Source organism: Cetorhinus maximus, chromosome 18 (assembly GCF_964194155.1).
Source record: "Cetorhinus maximus chromosome 18, sCetMax3.hap1.1, whole genome shotgun sequence".
In the NCBI taxonomy this organism is placed as follows: domain Eukaryota; kingdom Metazoa; phylum Chordata; class Chondrichthyes; order Lamniformes; family Cetorhinidae; genus Cetorhinus; species Cetorhinus maximus.
In genome coordinates this window covers 63,211,251-63,230,837 of record NC_135896.1, presented here as the reverse complement: position 1 = coordinate 63,230,837, position 19,587 = coordinate 63,211,251, and the positions used below count along the sequence as shown (strand labels likewise).

The window sequence follows — 19,587 nt, the reverse complement described above, 5'->3', positions numbered from 1 at the left end:
GCAAAGGTGACAATGAAAATTTCCAGATTTTTAAAATCTAAAACAAAATAAAACTAGAACAAGTATTTCCATGAAAGATAGTCATAACAATGAATAATATAGTGCTTTATTCTATTTTGCAGAAATATCTCAAAGTGCTTCACATATATTGAATTACTTTGAAGTCTGTTATTATGTAGACATATGTGTCAGTTAATTTAACACATCAAGATCTACAAACAGCAACGAGGTGGATGCCTAATTAATTTGGATTTGGGGACATTGGTTGAGTTGAATGTTGGCGGGAACTCCTGACTCTTTAGACGGTGCCATTCTAACATCACTTGCAGACAGGATCTCAATTAAACATTACATTCAGGTGATAACATGTAAAAGGTACTCACATTGTTGAAGTGCCTTTCACTTACTTGTTTTATTTTAAAGCTTAATTGAACTTAAATTATTTTTGTGTAATAATAATATTAAGAGCAAATAAAAAAGTCTGTGCTTAAAAGGCATTGGGCATATAAATTATGAACAGGTGAAGGGTTCTTTTCCTTTGACTATCCACAACTGAACAGAGCTAGTTAAGTAAAATATTAAAATCATGAGGCACAGACACAGGATGTACCAAAGTACTTTACATTCATTGAATACCTGACAATGCAGCAAGCCCTCAGCAGTATTTTGTAGTATCAGCTTAGATTATTTTCTTAGGTCCAGTTGTAGAACTAGAATGCAAACTTCTGATTTAGAGGCAAGAGTACTATCAACTCAGTCAAGCTTTATACTGAAAATGTCATGTTGCTTTGAGTGCCAGTAGATCCTTTAGAAAACATGTGCTATTAAAAGAAAATGCAGAATTTCTGTATTTTTTAAAACTTGTTTTAAACACAATCAAAAAGCAAACCAGAAGAATTAAGGATGAAGAAAAGTATATTTTCATTTATTAAAATATTTTCAAAGCATTCACTTACTTCTGAACTTTTTCATTTAGTTCATTTTTGGCTTCCAAGGCTTGCTGTAGTTTAATCCCCATGTTCACCTGCTCTGCCACAGCCAGTTGTAACTGGTTTGCAAGATCCTCATTTTGGTAGTGTGTGGCTGACATAATACCCTTGCTGGCACGTAAAGCATCATCATAAGTGCCCAGTGCAATGTTGAACTGGTCTGTGAGACTAGCCTCTTGAGATAATGACTTGTGTAAGCTGAAAGAGCAAAAATAAATATGACAAGTTAACTTTACTTTGTTAAACTTATTTATAGATACCTATTATTTTTACAACAATTATAAAAATCAGTGTTAAAGGATGTTATGTATATAAATTATGGACAAGTGAAGTGTTCTTTTGATTTGACTGTACAATTAATGATAAATGAGAAATTCAAATATCTCAAGTTTTTGAGAAACTTGTCTTGCATTGGATACAAAAGCTTTAATCACAAACTCCAATCAAAAACTGAATGTAATGCTTCAAGACGACTCAGTTAATCTATTTATCACTTAGGCAAAATTTGTATTTGAGGAACTTTAGCTTTAAATGTTTATAAACAACAAATTATCAGATAAGAGTTGTTATTAGATTCTACATATCTTGTTTTACACTGTGGTTTCTTTTGTGAATATATTGCAAGTCAACAAAAGGCATAACTCTAAAGAAACTGTCCCTTTTTGGATGCACATACTATTCTCATAACTCTTGGGCTTGACACTATGTGAGTCAGGTTTGATGAAGACGTTTGAAATCTGTTGGATCTCTCGCCCACTTTCTAAACATGCTGAACAGGTTGTTATGAGAAAGCAGAGCCTTAGAACATAGAGAACTTCGAGTTTTCTCCTAGGTGAACAGAGGACCACTGGGCTTCACTTGCACCTGCGTCACACCCGCTCTCTGAAGCAGGCACCAGTGCAGATACCAGCATCTTAGTGGCCATTAAATCGGAGGCTAGAATGTCAGTGCACATTGGTGAGGGAACCACACTCACTTGAGGTACAAGCGGAGGCAGAGAGTTCCCAGGGCGCCGGCAGTCAGAGGACTGCTGAGGACCAGGCAGATGATGAGCCTCTGGAATCGTCAATTAGCGGCAGAAGCTGGTTGTGCCCAGCGGGGTGTGCAGGAGGAACTAGCGGAGATCCATGAGGGTCTGCATGCCATGGACTCCTTTGTGGAGGAGTCCATGCGGACCATGAGCACTGCGTTGACCCCTCATGGCCAAGCGCACTGCCTCCTCCATTGAGAGAGTGGCGACTGTCACGGAGAGGCAGCTCTGGGGACAGAATCAGGGGTTGTGCACGGACCTGCAAGCTCTCACACAGGCAATGACCTCAGGTGGTCAGTGCCAGTGTGGAAGATGGATGAGGCACCCAGTGTCCCAGCTAGGTGCCCGTCCATCCATGGGTGAGCAGGAAGGTCCAGAGAGACCTCATGAGCTGCTTGTCATCTCTGCGGGCTCCTTACAGGGCGCTCTGGATGATGGCAGCAGCTCCTCTGCCATGATCATGCATCTGATGAGGCTACGATGACTGGGGAGATGCCAGCTGTGGCACTGGCTGTTTCTTCCCAGGTGGGCCAGCACAGGCTCCACTGGCCAGAGGACAACCGCCAAGGTCATCAAGGCCAACAAGACACCAAAGCCAGTAGGCTGCCTCCAATGCTGGTGCCAGCGAGGGGCCCCGGGGGGGGGTGGTTGCGGGGTGCGGGGCGGGGTACCAAGACACAGCACTCGCAAATGTAAGTTTAAGGCAACATGAGCAAGAGAGGGACTGTAAGTTAATTTTCTGTTCATTTATGTTTGGTTTATATGTCTGCTGGTGTGGACGTCAACACCAGTAATTGAAATGTCGTAATGATTTCAATGTGATGATAACATTAAATTTGCTTTGGTTCTGATGACTTGAGTATGCTTTAAGTTTTTTCTTCCTGGTGCAGGGTATGCCAGTATGTAATGCTGGATGTGAATGGCTGGTTACTTTATTGCACAGGTCTTTGGGTGCAAATGTAATGGTCATTTCAGACATCTGGGATGGAGGTGCCAGCCCTGGCGTGAGGTTGAAGCTGATCTTTGGTAGCCTAGCTGAAGGAGCGTTGGCTCAAGGCGTCCCTGGTGCCCCTGCCTCCCTGGAGGTTACTGAGGTCTGCCTCCATGCCCTCAGCGTTCTCCGCACCATACTCCTCTTCTGACTCACTACTGAACTCATCATCTGTACCCTGTGCAGCTGTGTCAAGATCCTCTTCCTCCAGTGTGTCCCCCCTTGCCAGTGCCAGTTTGTGCAGTGCGTAGCAAGCAGCCACTGTGCGAGCCCTAGTCTAGGATTCTCTTAAGATTAACTTGCAGGTTGAGTCGGTAGTTAGGAAGGCAAATACAATGTTGGCATTTATTTCGAGAGGACTAGAATATAAAAGCAGGGATGTGCTCTTGAGGCTTTATTAGGCTCTGGTCAGACCACATTTAGAATATTATGAGCAATTTTGGGCCCCGTATCTCAGGAAGGATGTGCTGGCCCTGGAGAGGGTCCAGAGGAGGTTCACGAGAATGATCCCAGGAATGAAAGGCTTAACATATGAGGAACGTTTGAGGACTCTGGGTCTATACTTGATGGAGTTTAGAAGGATGAGGGGGGATCTGATTGAAACTTACAGAATACTGAAAGGCCCTGGAGAGGGTGGACGTGGGGGAGATGTTTCCATTAGTAGGAGAGACTAGGACCCAAGGGCACAGCCTCAGAGTAAAGGGAAGACCTTTTAGAATAGAGATGAGGAGAAACTTCTTTAGCCAGAGAGTGGTGAATCTATGGAATTCATTGCCACAGAAGGCTGTGGAGGCCAGGTCATTGAGTGTATTTAAGACCAAGATAGATAGGTTCTTGATTGGTAAGGGGATCAAAGGTTACGGGGAGAAGGCGGGAGAATGGGGTTGAGAAACTTATCAGCCATGATTGAATGGCGGAGCAGACTCGATGGGCTGATTGGCCTAATTTCTGCTCCTATGTCTTATGGTCTATCAGTGACACCCACTCCGGGGGGTATTGTAGGACGCCCCCTGAATGGTCCAGGCATCGGAAGCGCATCCTGAGAAGACCTATGGTCCTCTCTATCACTGCACTTGTGGAGGCATCACTTGTATTGTAACGCTGCTCTGCCTCGGTTCTTGGGTGACGGAGAGGCGTCATGAGCTTCCTTTTCAACGGATAGCCCTCGTCACTCAGCAGCCATCCATCCAGTCGGGCTGGAGCACTGAAGAGCCTCGGCACCTGGGAGTGTCTCAGGATGTAAACGTCATGGGAACTGCCAGGGTACCTTGCACAGACTTGCAGAATCTGCATCCTGTGGTCACACACTATCTGCACATTCATGGAGTGGAATCCCTTCCTGTTAATGAAGGCACCCAGCTGACCCACTGGTGCCTCGATGGCCACATGTGTGCAGTTGATGGCACCCTGGATGCGGGGGAACCCTGCAATCACTGTGAAGCCTCTAGCTTGCTCAGCCTGGCTGGCCTTATCCATACAGTAAAGAATAAAGGTCAGTACCCGCCTGAACAGAGCTTCTGTCACCAGCTTGGCGCAACTGCGGACAGCTGATTGGGAGACTCCACACAGATCCCCTGCTGATCCCTGGAAAGAGCCCGAGGCATTGAAGTTGAGGGTCGTTGTGACCTTAAGAGCGATCGGCATGGGGTGTCCACCCACACAGTCAGAGCTGATTTCAGGCCCAATCATCTGACACATGGAGGTCACGGTCCCCCTTGAGAGGCGAAGCCTCCTTCGGCACTGCACCTCAGACACATTGAGGTAGCTCCATCGCTGCCTGTAAACCCTGGTAGCAGGATAGCGGCGTCTTCTGCAGCCCCTTCTGCCTTGGACTACCTCCTGGCCCTGTGCCTGCACCTCTCCTTCCACAAGTCCCTCCCCTGGAAGCTGCATTGTATCACCTGGTCTCCTCTCCCTTCTGCCCCTCTCTTCCTCCTCAGAGCAGCTGCCTCCAGCGGAAGCCACAATCTCCATTACCAGGGTAACGGAAGGCTGTCTGATACCTAGAAGGGTCCATATGGTCTGAATCCTCTGGGGGCCTTGCATTCAACAAGACGACCTGAAATGAAGCCTAGAAATACTAACAATGAAGTCCCAAACAGAGATGAAGCTGCTAAGTACCAATAAGTCATGAGCAGCAAACTATGTACCAAAAGCCCCACTACTGACACTGGCAACGCTGCACACCCTTTTTATCCCGCCCGTGGATGAGGATTTTGAAAGTGTCGGCTGGCCGCCTGCCAGTTTTGCACGTCTGACGAGTGCGAAATTGCATGGGCAACGAAAAATCACCGTTAATTGGCTTTTTAATTGGCCTTAAGTGGTCTTTTAATTAATGGCAGGTGTGGCTTTGGCACCCACTCGCTCCCGCCGACCGAAATATGGCGCGAGTGTGCAATAATGTCACCCGGGACGCTCAGCCGACATCATCGCGTGGTATTTGGCGCCTGCCTGTGGGACGTAAATTCTGCTCCATGTCTCTGTAATGGCCATCATATTTATTTATTTCAAATTGTGCTCAAAATTCATCCATCTTGTTACGAATGCTGCAAGCCTACAAACAAAGAATTTTATTCTGTTTTATTTTCTTAAAATTTTATCATGTTCCCCTACTCTGACCTTATTTTTTTTACTCATTCACGGGATGCGGGTATCACTGGCTGGGCCAGCATTTATTGTCCATTCCTAGTTGCCCTTGAGAAGGTGGTGGGGAGCTGCCTTCTTGAGCCGCTGCAGTCCATGTGGTGTCGATACACTCACAGTGCTATTGGGAAGGGAGTTCCAGGATTTTCACCCCCAGCGACAGTGAAGGAATGGCGATATATTTCCAAGTCAGGATGGCGAGTGACTTGGAGGGGACTTCCAGGTAGTGGTGTTCCCATCTATTTGCTGCCCTTGTCCTTCTAGATGGTAGTGGTATTAGGTTTGGAAGGTGCTGTCTAAGGAGTCTTGGTTAATTCCTGCAGTGCATCTTGTAGATGGCACACACTGCTGCCACCGTGCATCGGTGGTGGAGGGAGGGAGTGCGTGTTTGTGGATGTGGTGCCAATCAAGCGGGCTGCTTTGTCTTGGATGGTGTCCAGCTTCTTCAGTGTTGTGGGAGCTGCACTCATCCAGGCAAGTGGGGTGTATTCCATCACACTCCTGTTTGTGCCTTGTAGATGGTGGACTGGCTTTGGGGAGTCAGGAGGTGAGTAATTCATCACAGGATTCCTAGCTTCTGACCTGCTCTTGTAGCCATAGTATTTATATGGCTAGACCAACTCCTGGTCAATGGTAACCCCCCCAGGCTGTTGATAGTGGAGGATTCAGTGATGGTAATGCCATTGAACTTCAAGGGGCGATGGTTAGATTCTCTCTTGTTGGAGATGGTCATTGCCTGGCACTTGTGTGGCACGAATGTTACTTGTCACTCGTCAGCCCAAGCCTGGATATTGTCCAGGTCTTGCTGCATTTGGACATGGACTGCTTCAGTATCTGAGGATCGCGAATGGTGCTGAACATTGTGCAATCATCAGTGAACATTCCCACTTCTGACCTTATCATGGAAGGAAGGTCATTGATGAGGCAGCTGAAGATGGTTGGGCCGAGGACACTACCTTGAGGAACTCTTGCAGTGATGTCCTGGAGCTGAGATGGATGACCTCCAACAACCATAACCATCTTCCTTTGCGTTAGGTATGACTCCAAACATTGGAGATTTTTCCCCGATTCCCATTGACTCCAGTTTTGCTAGGGCTCCTTGATACCACACTCGATCAAATGCGATCTTCATGTCAAGGGCAGTCACTCTCACCTCACCTCTGGAGTTCAGCTTTTTTGTCCACATTTGAACCAGGGCTGTCATGAGGTCAGCAGCTGAGTGGCCCTGGTGGAACCCAAACTGGTCGTCAGGGAGCCATTTATTGCTAAGCAAGTGCTGCTTGATAGCACTGTTGATGACCCCTCCCATTACTTTACTGATGGTCGGGAGTAGACTGGGGCGGTAATTGGCCAGGTTGGATTTGTCCTGCTTTTGGAATACAGGACATACCTGGGCAATTTCCCACATAGCCAGGTAGATGCCAGTGTTGTAGCTGTATTGGAATAGCTTGGCTAGGGGCAGGGCTGTTCTGGAGTACAAGTCTTCAGTACTATTGCCGGAATATTGTCAGGGCACAAAGCCTTTGCAGTATCCAGTGCCTTCAGCTGTTTCTTGATATCATGTGGAGTGAATCGAATTGGCTGAAGACTGGCATTTGTGATGCTGGGGACCTCCGGAGGAGGCCGAGATGGATCATCCGCTCAGCCCTCTGAGGGGTCTGGGCAGAGTAGGTAGGGAGAAACAGTTTCCATTGGGAGAAGGCTCGAGAACAAGAGGACACCGATTTAAAGTGATTGGCCAAAGAAGCAAAGGTGCCATGAGTTAACATTTTTTTACGCTGCGTCTGGTTAGGAACTGGAATGAGAATCTGAGTGTGTACTGAAGGCAGATTCAACTGAGGTCTTCAAAAGAGAATTGGATAATTATCTGAAGTGAAAATTTTGCAGAACTATGGGAAAAAGACGGGGAGTTCCTTTTCTGGAGAGCTGGCATGGACACAATGGGCCAAATAGTCTCTTTCTGTGCTGTAACTATTCTATGATTCAATGATTCAATGGCAGATGTTCTAGCTTCTGCAAGAAAATGCCGGGACCTAGGTAATTAAATAATTTTGACTGCAGCCCTGGTTTCACTGAGGAATGGGAATTGTTGGAGAATGGGTGTGATATAGAGTGACTGGCAGTGTGGGAGCTGACGCAAGAGCTGACTTTTTAAAACTTTTACTTAATGCGTCTTAGCTTACCCAATTGATCTCCCTATCTGACTGCATTGGCTTTTCAACCTCAATTTTTAAAACCCTCTGTTTTGTCCATTGTAAGTAAGGAACATATCCTTTTATTTCTGTAGTTCTGTTGTAAAGAACATATCTTTTTATTTTCTGTTGGACTGTGGATTGGGACTGCAATGGCTGTAGTTTGAGAGACATGTTCACTGGGACAGGATGAGAGATATATACAATGTTGCAGTCCTGGAACAGTGTATGCCATGAAAGACAGGATGGTGCCAGAAAAGAGTCCTGGACCAAGGGAGCTGTCTGGCAACAAGGTTTAATTGGCTGCTGACCAGGTTTTGTGTGAGAGCAGTGCAGCCAAATAGCTCCTAGCCTGAAAGGAACAAGACCTAAAAGTTCTTTCTCCTGTATGTGGAAGATTCCAGTAATTCCACAAGAATAGCTAGCTGGCTTTTTCGTCTCATATTTCTATAACCTGGTCTCCCTCTGATGAAACCCTGTAAAAAGGAAAAGGGGAAAACCACTGTTAGAGACATTGAAAAGCAAGTTCTCAACCAGTGAACTAAATACTGAAAGCGCTGGAAGACCACCTCATGTCATCAACAAGAACTGAAAGGAATTTGGAAGTCATTGATCAAAATCAACTCATTGAATTCTGTACAGTCTGGGAAGAGTGTCCTGCAGTCAGCATTGTGGTGAAGCAGTCTGCAAAGAGTGTCCTGCAGTCAGCATCTCTGTGAAGCAGTCTGGGAAGAGTGTCCTGCAGTCAACATCACAATCTGCACTAGAATGCTGCTTTGGGAGTTCGGTGAGTAGGGAATGAGGTGATCCTTTGAGTACCATGAGTATGTTCGGGTAAGTATTTACTACTTTTTATAGTTTTTAAGGTCTTATTTTGTGGTTCATCGTTTGCAAGGGCTATATTCTGTAACAACAAGGAACAGGGAAGAAGGACCCTAGAGTAACTGATATTATTTGATATTAAATATCTTCCAAAAGGTTTCATTTAAGTTAAAAGAGTAAGTCATGGCAGGAGAGCTCAAAGCCGTGGTGTGCTCCTCCTGCTCTATGTGGAAAGCCAGGAACATTTCCAGTGCCCGGGGCCAGCATGTGTGCGGGAAGTTTCTCTAGCTGCAGCTCCAGAAAGCCCGGGTTTCGGAGCTGGAGCGGCAGCTGGGGACACCGTGGAGCATCTGCGAGGTGGAGAGTATCGTAGAAAAGCATGTATAGAGAGGTGGTCACACCACAGGCTAAGAGTCCACAGGCAGAAAGGGAATGGGTGACCACCAGGCAGAGCAAGAGGACTAGGCATGCAGTTCAAGAATCTCCTGTGGCTATTCCCCTGAAAAACAGATATACCGCTTTGGATACTGTTGAGGGGAATGGCCTCTCAGGGGAAAGCAGCAACAGCCAAATTTGTTGCACCACGGTGTGCTCTGCTGCACAGGGGAGGAGTAAAAAGTGTGGGGATGCAATAGTTATAGGGGATTCAATTGTAAGGGGAATAGATAGGCGTTTCTGTGGCCACGAACGAGACTCCAGGATGGTATGTTGCCTCCCTGGTGCTAGGGTCAAGGATGTCTCAGAGCGGCTACAGGACATTCTGAAGGGGAAGGGTAAACAGCCAGTGGTCGTGGTACACATTGGTACAAACGACATTGGTAAAAAAAGGGATGAGGTCCTAAAAGCAGAATATAGGGAGTTAGGAAGTAAGTTGAAAAGTAGGACCTCACAGGTAGCGGTCTCAGGATTACTACCAGTGCCACGTGCTAGTCCGAGTAGAAATAGCAGGATATATCGGATGAATACGTGGCTGAAGAAATGGTGTGAGGGGGAGGGTTTCAGATTCCTGAGACATTGGGACCGGTACAGACTGGATGGGTTATACCTGGGCAGGACCAGGACTGATGTCCTAAGGATATTATTTGCCAGAGTGGTTGGGGAGGGTTTAAACTAAAATAGCAGGGAGATGGGAACTTATGCAAGGAGTCAGGGGAGGGGGAATCAAGGACAAGAACAAAAGACAGAAAGGGGAATAAGAAAAGTTATAGGCAGAGAAATCAAGGACAAGAATCAACCAGGGCCTCAGTAAAAAATAGTGGGAATGGGACAAGTAATGTTAAAAAGACAAGCCTTAAGGCTTTGTGCCTTAACGCGAGGAGCATTCACAATAAAGTGGATGATTTAACCACCCAAATAGATGTAAACAGGTATGATAGAGTCGGGATTACAGAGACATCACTGCAGGGTGACCAGGGATGGGAACTGAACATCCAGGGGTATTCAGTATTTAGGAAGGACAGACAAAAAGGAAAAGGCGGTGGAGTTGCATTGCTGATTAAAGAGGAAATTAACACAATAGTGAGGAAAGATATTAGCTCCGACGATGTGGAATCTGTATGGGTAGAGCTGTGAAACATTAAGGGGCAAAAAATGTTAGTGGGGGTTGTATATAGACCCCCAAACTGTAGTGGTGATTTTGGGAATGGCATGAAACAAGAAGTTTGAGATGCATGCAATAAAGGAACATCTGTAATTATGGGTGACTTTAATCTGCATATAGATTGGGCAAATCAAACTTGTAACAATACTGTAGAGGAGGAATTCCTGGAGTGTGTACAGGATGTTTTTCTGGACCAATACGTTGAGGAACCAACTAGAGAACAGGCCATCCTAGACTGGGTATTGTGTAATGAGAAAGGAATAATTGGCAATTTAGTTGTGCGAGACCCCTTGGGGATGATAATATGATAGAATTCTTCATCAAGATGGAGAGTGACGTATTTGATTCTGAGACTAGGATCCTGAATCTTAATAAACGCCAGTATGAGGCACGAGTTGGCTATGATGGATTGGGAAACGTTACTTAAAGGGATGACGGTGGATAGACAATGGCAAACATTCAAAGAGCACATGGGTGAACTGCAATAATTGTTTATTCCTGTTTGGCACAAAAATAAAAGAGGAAAGGTGGCCAAACCATGGCTTACAAGGGAAATTAGGGATAGTATTAGATCCAAGGAAGAGGCATACAAATTGGCTAGAAGAAACAACAGACCTGAGGATTGGGAGGAGTTGAGAATTCAGCAAATAAGAACCAAGAGATTGATTAAGAAGGGGAAAATAGAGTACGGGAGTAAGCTTGCAGGGAACATAAAAACTGACTGTAAAAGTTTCTATAGATATGTGAAGAGAAAAAGATTGGTGAAGACAAATGTAGGTCCCTTACAGTCAGAAACAGGGGAATTTATTTTGGGGAACAAAGAAATGGCTGACCAACTAAATACATACTTTACAAAACAAAAACAGAATTACCTGGAAAAACTCAGCAAGTCTGGCAGCATCGGCGGAGAAGAAATCAGTCAACGTTTCGAGCCTCCATGGCCCTTCGGCAGAAGGGCCATGGAGGCTCGAAACGTTGACTGATTTCTTCTCCGCCGATGCTGCCAGACTTGCTGAGTTTTTCCAGGTAATTCTGTTTTTGTTTTGTTTTGGATTTCCAGCATCCGCAGTAGCTTTTAGCTTTTTGTTTTTAAATACATACTTTAGTTCTGTCTTCACAAAGGAGGACACAAATAACATACCAGAAATATTGGGGAACACAGGGTTCAGTGAGAGGGAGGAACTGAAAGAAATCAGTATTAGTAGGGAAATGGTGTTGGGGAAATTGATGGGATTGAAGGCCGATAAATCCCCAGGGCCTGATTATCCATATCCCAGAGTACTTAAGGAAGTGGCCCGAGAAATAGTGGATGCATTGGTGGTCATCTTCCGAGATTCTATAGACTCTGGAACAGTTCCTACAGATTGGAGGGTAGCTAATGTAGCCCCACTATTTAAAAAGGGAGGTAGAGAGAAAACAGGGAATTATAGGCCAGTCAGCCCGACGTTGGTAGTGGGGAAAATTCTAGAGTCCATTATAAAAGATTTCATTGCTGAGCACTTGGAAAACAGTGGCAGAATTGGACAGAGTCAGCATGGATTTACGAAAGGGAAATCATGCTTGACAAATCTACTGGAATTTTTCGAGGATGTAACTAGTAGAGTTGATGAGGGGAGCAGTGGATGTGGTTTATTTGGACTTTCAGAAGGCTTTCGACAAAGTCCCACATAAGAGATTAGCATGTAAAATTAAAGCGCATGGGATTGGGGGTAGTGTATTGAGATGGATAGAAAACTGGTTGGCAGACAGGAAATAAAGAGTAGGAATAAACGGGTCTTTTTCCGAATGGCAGGCAGTGACTAGTGGGGTACCGCAGGGATCGGTGCTGGGACCCCAGCTATTCAGAATATATATTGATTTAGATTTGGGAACTAAATATAATATCTCCAAATTTGCAGATGACACAAAGCTGGGTGGGAGGGTGAGCTGTGAGGAGGATGCAGAGATGGATGCAGTGATTTGGACAAGCTAAGTGAGTGGGCAAATGCATGGCAGATGCAGTATAATGTGGATAAGTGTGAGGTTATGCACTTTGATAGCAAAAACAGGAAGGCAGATTATTATCAGAATGGCTATAAATTGAGAAACGGAATGTGCAACGAGACCTGAGTGTCCTCGTATGCTAGTCGCTGAAGGTAAGCATGCAGGTGCAGCAGGCAATAAAGAAGGCAAATGGCCTTCATAGCCAGAGGATTCGAGTACAGGATCAGGGATGTTTTGCTGCAATTATACAGGGCCTTGGTGAGACCACACTTGGAATATTGTGTGCAGTTTTGGTCTCCTTATCTGAGGAAGGATGTTCTTGCTTTAGAGGGAGCGCAACAAAGGTTTACCAGATTGATTCCTGGGATGGCGGGACTGACATATGAGGAGAGATTGAGTCATTTAGGATTATATTCGCTGGAGTTCAGAAGAATGAGGGGGGATCTCATAGAAACCTATAAAATTCTAACAGGACTAGACAGGGTAGATGCAGGAAGGGTGTTCCCAATGGTGGGAGAATCCAGAACCAGGGGTCACAGTCTGAGGATACGGGGTAGACCATTTAGGACTGAGATGAGGAGAAATTTCTTCAGTGGTCAGAGTGGTCAGCCTGTGGAATTCGCTACAACAGAAAGTAGTTGAGGCCAAAACATTATATGTTTTCAAGAAGGAGTTAGATATAGCTATTGGGGTAAAAGGGATCAAAGGATATGGGAAGAAAGCAGGAGCAGGCTATTGAGTTGGATGATCAGCCATGATCATGATGAATGGTGGTGCAGGCTCGAAGGGCCGAATGGCCTACTCCTGCTCCTAGTTTCTATGTTTCTACGTACTCTGGATTGGTGCTATTGAACTCTTTTATCCCACCCTTCAAATCCGTGCCCGTGTGTGTGTGTGTGTGTGTGCGCGCGTGCGCGTGTGTGTGTGTGTGTGTGTAGGGATTTAAGAAGGGGGCACAGTTCAAGTTTTAGTGTTAGAAGTCAGCAGTTTATATTTCTTTCTTTTGCCACTAGTAAAAGACAATTTATTCAATAAACAGTTATTAACTTTATGAAACCTTAAGGTTGGCGGGTAGGCCAGGAACCCCGGCGGGCAATAGAAAAAACATGAAACCTCATCTACCGGCGGGATGAGGTTTCATGCAGGGTTTTAAACAGTTTAATAAAGTTTTACTGTAATTTATGAACATGTCCCATCTCATGTGACATTTTCACATGAGGGGGACATGTTAAGGATTTTTTTTTCTATTTTTAAAAGTGTAAACGATCTCCCTGAGGCTGCACTTAGCCGCCCGCACAGGAAGCGCATAGCGCAGCGCTTCCTGCTGGACGTCACGCTGGCCGGGCCTTAATTGGCCTGCCCACATAAAATGGCAGTGGGGCCCGCTTCTCTGGCGGGGATCGGCTCCCCGCCTGCCGGAGATTGGGTCGGGCCCACCCACCCGACAGGCAGAAAATTCTGCCCATTAAGTTTACAAGCCTGGTGCTCGTATTCTGTTACCCTAAATTAAACAGTTTGGTAGAATTGGGGCAATCTGGTTGTTTAATCAAACTTTTCACATTTGTCACGGCTTGGGGAACAGTGGGGTTTGAGAATACAGCGCACTATCCGCAGTGAGTCGTGAGACCATAGTGATGCTTGACACTAGGGATGCATGACCAAGATGCAAATATGCCATCCCTAGCATGACTTTCATATCCATCTCAGTGTAATATGCCTCCCCAAATTTGACTCGTGTATTTTATGCCCATATCACTTCTGACAGAAAACACCACATGAGGCAAGGATGAGTGGCTCCCAATGTATTTTTTGTCATATTCCAATTGAGATATTCTGGGAAGGTGATCTAACTCAAGTGAAAGTTCTTGATAGAGTTGAAGAATACTTTATGCTTAATTCTGTGTATTTTGCTTAGTCTTGGAAAATTTGCATATTGGGCTTCTCTGAGATTTCCATTTATTAATGTTTTCTATATGAAATATAGGAGCAATGGAAGGTCATTAGGAAGTTGGCATTGGACAACTGGAGGCCTGGGGCCACGGCTGGTAGAAATACAGGCAGAGGAAAGTTTAACTTGATTTGTGCTAGAAAAGTGGTGCAGGCTAAGATTCACCATGCTGCAATCTGACCGACATCCAAATTTCATTACAAGTATACATTGCCAATGGCTGCCAAAGTCACATCAGCTTCTACCTTTTGTGCCTCAGGCTCATTCCAGGCTTCCAAGGGAACATGAGCCGATATATCAAGGAGGTGACTAATGCATCGTGTACCAGCAACAAACAATATTTTCCCCATGGACAACTGGGAGTAAGAGGACTTTGCACTTTTCCAAATGGCAGAATCCTCTAATTATCACAGATGTGAAATCTGTGAGGTGTTCACTACATTTAATGTTGGATTTAGTTTTGAAAGTACCCCAGCCACCATGTTTCATGCGTTTAGTGGTACTGAATGAAAGAGGGATAGCCAGGAAGGCCAAGTCAGCACAGCCTAATTCGCCATGCCCATCATGATGCCATGAAACACATCTGCAAGCTTGAGTGCATGTACCTGGCCTACTCCTGCTCCTAATTCGTATGTTTGTTAAATGCACAAAGAAATGGCTCTACATTTCATATCTGAAGAGAGCCAGATGCATAGTTGTGCATTTGATGCAAGGGCACATGCAACCTCCCTGCTTCCCAGTGCTAAAATGGTCAGTGACTGTCAAGGTCATGCACATCATAAAACTGTGAGCAGATTTATCTGCTCCCACAGCTCTGGGCGTTGAGACAGTATTGACTCTGTATCAACCACATCTGCCAGATGTGCTGCACATTGTAGCATACAGAATTCTCCTCAGTCCCAAATAAAGCGCCTTTCCTCTGCGGTACCCCTGCCAGGAGAACACCCAAACAATTATAACTGAAGGGGGTAGTTCTGCCCATGTTCCCTTGCTCACCTGGCATAACTGCTCTTCAATGCAGCTGAAAAAAGCACTATATTCAAATAAAGCAATAGCCTTTCCAGAGCTTATGCTCCTTTGATTTTCTGCTCCCTTTCATTCATTATGCTTCCTGAGGTCACGGAGATGCAAAGGGAATGCATTCAAATTATTCTAATAGACTGAACTTGCTGAATCCAGCAAATTTAGCTCGCTTTTCAAGTTGTCAATGGATCATAGGATTGCAATGAATATAGCTTCATTTTTGCCAGGGGTATTGAATCATTTCTTAAATTCTAGTCTGTATCTGTTCTTGTTTTGATGTAGCTGTGGGAACAAGTTTTTGACTTAATCCAGTTGAATCTACCTTTTAGCAAATATGCTTACATTCCTGCATAAGCATGACTGATCACAGGCTAACATGTCTTGGCAAGTCCACTGCTATCCTGAATGAATGCCATTATATCAGAATCTGACAGTGGGCAGAAAAGCAAGAGAAGCAGAAGCTACAGCAAAAAAAAAGTTTTCTGTAGTTGCGAGTAGAATGGCATATTGGCATAATGCTTACACTCATTTCCTCTCCTTGGGGACAGCAATCTGACACTACATTCTAAGTCAGTTGGACAGTATCATGATAGAATGGTGTGTCTGAACTGAAACATCAGATTTGGCCATTCACTTCTGCTTTTAAAAAAGAGCTGAACTTGTAACACTTGCCCTACCCAAGCAGAGGGGGAGAAGGGCTCTCATCAGTAGGCCATAGCAGCCCAATGTTCAGGGAGTAATTCTCCTACCTTACACTAAGTGAGGAACAGTGTGTCAGATGTCCCTGCTTGACTAAGGGGTCCTCACTCTAATCTGCCACCTGTTGCAGCCACAAATACACCTTTAGAGCAGAGTGAAGGTGGCAGTGCCATTGGCTTTGAAGATGGCCGTGACTATGAACTTTTACTTATCTGACTCCTTTCAGGCTGCATCAGGCAATATTTGAAACAGCACCACTTTGCTGCCCATTGTTGCTTAAGGAAGGTCACTGGGCTCTGAATTCCAAGAGAGCAGAATACATTTCATTCTCTGTTGCCAGAGATAAGCAGCCAAGTGAGCACAGGGCTTTGTGAGAATTGCAGGCTTCTCTATGGTGCAGGCTGCAACTGACTGCATGCAACTACTTTACAGGTGATGCATGTTAATTCTTGGGATGGGCAGGGCCAAAATCCTGGAACTCTTTCTCTAACAGCTCTGAAGATGTACCTACACCATATGAACTGCAGCATTTCAAGAAGGTGGCTAACCACCATCTCCTCAAGGGCAATTAGGGAAAAGCAATAAGTGGTGGCCTTTCCAGTGATGTTCACATCTCATAAATTAATGAAAAAATAATGTACTGCAACCGGAAGGGATTCCGCTTCCTCAATGTCCAGCTGGTGTGTGACCAAATCAGCGTATCATGCAGGGTCAATGATAAACTGGTATCCTGGCAGCAGTCATAATGTTTTCATGCTGTGGCATCCAATGCACCATCTGCATTTGAGCCACTAAGACAAACCAGGGTGGCTACTGGGCGACAAGCCAAGACCACATTGCTGATGAATCAGGCGCACAAGCTAGACACAAGTGGGGAAGCATGCATAAAATGAAACATAAGCATAGAATGAAAACCCCTGCCACACAAAATTTGATCGAGCAGACCATTGGGGTGTTTAGAAAACACTTCTGTTGCCAGATCATGCTGGCAGAGTCCTGCTATGCAGAGCGAGGCATACATCAATATTTGTTGTGGTCTGCTGCATGGTGCACAACCTCACCATCATGAGGGCACAGACCTTACCACCAGTTATACAGCAACCAGCTGAGGAAGAGGAGAAGGAGGAAGGAAGACGACAACCAACGGAACCTCTTTTTTGGTCCGGCTGATGGTAAACACAACTCTAATTTCCTATTCACCCGACAGTTCCACACCTTGCCTTCCCTCTATTAGAACCTGTTGGTCACAATGCTAAAGTAACAGCCATCAGAAAATAAGAATTCTAAAATAAATTTGTAAATCAAACACTGCCATAATGCATACTGAAATGATCTATGCCTCTCCTATGCAGTGGGTGCAGCATGACTTTGGGAAGCTTTTCAGTTTCAATGGCAGAGTCCGCAGATAGTCTTGCAGGGCGACCTTGAGCTTTCTGGACCTAGGAGACCCAGCTTTGGACTGCGCCACCTCAGCATGGGTGGCAGCTGTCATTGCCATGCCCTGGGCGGCATGTCAGCAGTCCAAGCAACGTGTTGGAGAAGAGATTGTCAGACTGCCCGATACCCTGCAAGTCCCTTTTCAACACTGATATCTGCAGCCATGATGGCAGCAACCTGATCCTTCATAGCAACAAACTAAGCTTGTCTAAGAGCAGTCTGAGGTTGCTTGATACCAAGTTAAGCTTGCATGACTTCAAGTCTAAGCTTCCACTATAGTATCCAGATGTTGGATGGCTTCTGCTCGTGCTACAATGGAAGCTGAGACATCAGCCATCGGACACTGCATCATTGATGATTCTGCAACTGTTCTCATGGAGCCGGTCACTATTTCCACTTTGGAAAGGATGGACCTCAAGCTCTGTGCAAAGACCCAAGGCAAGTTGATGCCTGGGTCCTCCATTCTCCTTCACAATGACATCAGGCTTTCCAGCAGGTCTGCTGATGTATGAAGCATTTCAGCATGCATTCTCATCTGCCTTTTTCTATAGGCTGCCTAATCATCCTCATCCAAATCCTCTGCAGCAGAATTAGCGTGCAAACTTGCTCTGCAGAGCTGTTTCTGTGCTCTTTTGTTCCCTGACTTGACTGCAATCCACTCATCCCTGATGTCTCATCACATGCAGATCTTGCCTTTAAGCTATCCTTTAAAGTATTGTCAGTGTCAGTATCTGAGCTGGAGGCTGAGAGCAAGGCAGCGAGTAACTGTCTTTTTTCCATTAGTTTTGCCTTCCTGCTCTTCCATTTATTTTTCTTCCAGGTTGAAATTATTCCGTATCAGAAAGGTGAAAGCTTAAAAGATGGACTGTGGTGAGGAGAGGGATGGAAAGCTAGAGGTGCACATGTATACCGTCTGCAGCTTGTAAATCAGAATAGACTGTGGATAAGGGGGAAGTGAAATGTGAGGAGTGATTTAGGTACAAGCATACAGTTATAGCTTCAGACCTGCTGCTGGCCATGGCCTCAATCGTAGCTGCTGCAATGATGGCGAGCATCTTCTTTTCCATGAGGGTAAGAACATCAGTCATGCTTGTCCCCATTGGTTAGGTGCTGCTGTTTCCAGTTATGCAAGAGAGAGGGGAGTGTCTCAGTGAGTGTGGCTGCTATGTGAATAACTGGCAGTATGAGCAAGCCTTGAGATGTAGGTGTGATACTTGCAGCAGTATTAACCGTGTGAAGGTGATAAGAAACTTTGAATGTTAGGTATGAATGGTGATAGAAATTGTTGGCGGGTAAATAATGGAGGTGTGGTGCATTGAGCAGTGTAAGAGGCAAGTGGTACACTAGGGAGGTTATGGCACTTTAAGATGTATTCACTCACCTTGACCACTAGTGAGAGGTCATTTAATTTTGTGCAGCCCTACATTCAAGTCCTCAGGGCTAGATCCTTGTCATTGGCCCACAGCCACCTGGTCCCATTGTTTGTTAGAGATTGACTGGAAGGCTTCCTACAGATATATCTCCCCTCCGCTGCACTTACTTGGCCAAAGCCTCTGGTGCAGCATTGAAAAATCTTGGAGCCAGCTCTCTGCCATGCTTTTCCATCCTTGTCTCTTTCCCAGGTCAAACTCACTCTTACAATGACTTCCAACACCTGCTGCAGCTAAAATGCAAATCCCCATTCTATGGGTGCAGACTAGCTTCTACTCGTGATAGCTTTGCAAAAATCCTGATAGTCTAACAACTGAACGGCATAACTTGGATAGTAACTTTTGGATAATTGAGTTCAACTATGCATTTGCCCCTTGTCTGAAGCTACTGTATCAGTTGCACATAAGTAAAGATGAGTGCCACTATCTTCAATGTTATTTTGATAGGAATATGTGGGCCAAAATATTTTTTGTGAAACTTTAATAGCAAAAGAAGTATAACTTACTGTAGAACTCTATGTTAGATGTCGTTTTTAAAACATCAAAACTGTAAACATCAATAATGTCAGTAAGCAAATAAGTTATTTTTTCCCCTACTCTTTTCCTCTCTCGAAGCAATGCATCGTGCTGGCGGAGTGCTGCACGCACTGGCAAGATTCTGGTATACTTCAGGCTAGAGTCTCAACAGCTAATCCAAATATGGGGAGAGGAGTCACAGGCAAGCCACATTCAGCTTCTTCAGTTAGCATTCGCACAAAATACCCACTTGACAGCTTGGGTCACATAGAAACTAGGAGCAG

At 45.1% G+C, this 19,587-nt stretch overlaps 1 protein-coding gene across 21 annotated transcripts in view; it reads right to left on the bottom strand.

The window, feature by feature from the left end:
• Positions 1-19,587, bottom strand: part of mipol1 (mirror-image polydactyly 1) — a 379,557-nt gene that overhangs the window by 26,107 nt on the left and 333,863 nt on the right. For 20 of the 21 annotated variants that reach the window (XR_013579490.1, XR_013579491.1, XM_078562782.1 and 17 more), the window contains one exon: positions 957-1,187. The exons of the other annotated variant lie outside the window; for it this stretch is intronic. Coding sequence is in view for 18 of the 20 variants with exons in the window: in XM_078562782.1 (XP_078418908.1) it covers positions 957-1,187 (231 nt within the window). In the remaining 2 variants the exon portion in view is untranslated. The remainder of the gene's footprint in view (positions 1-956; positions 1,188-19,587) is intronic. 21 annotated transcript variants of the gene reach the window in all.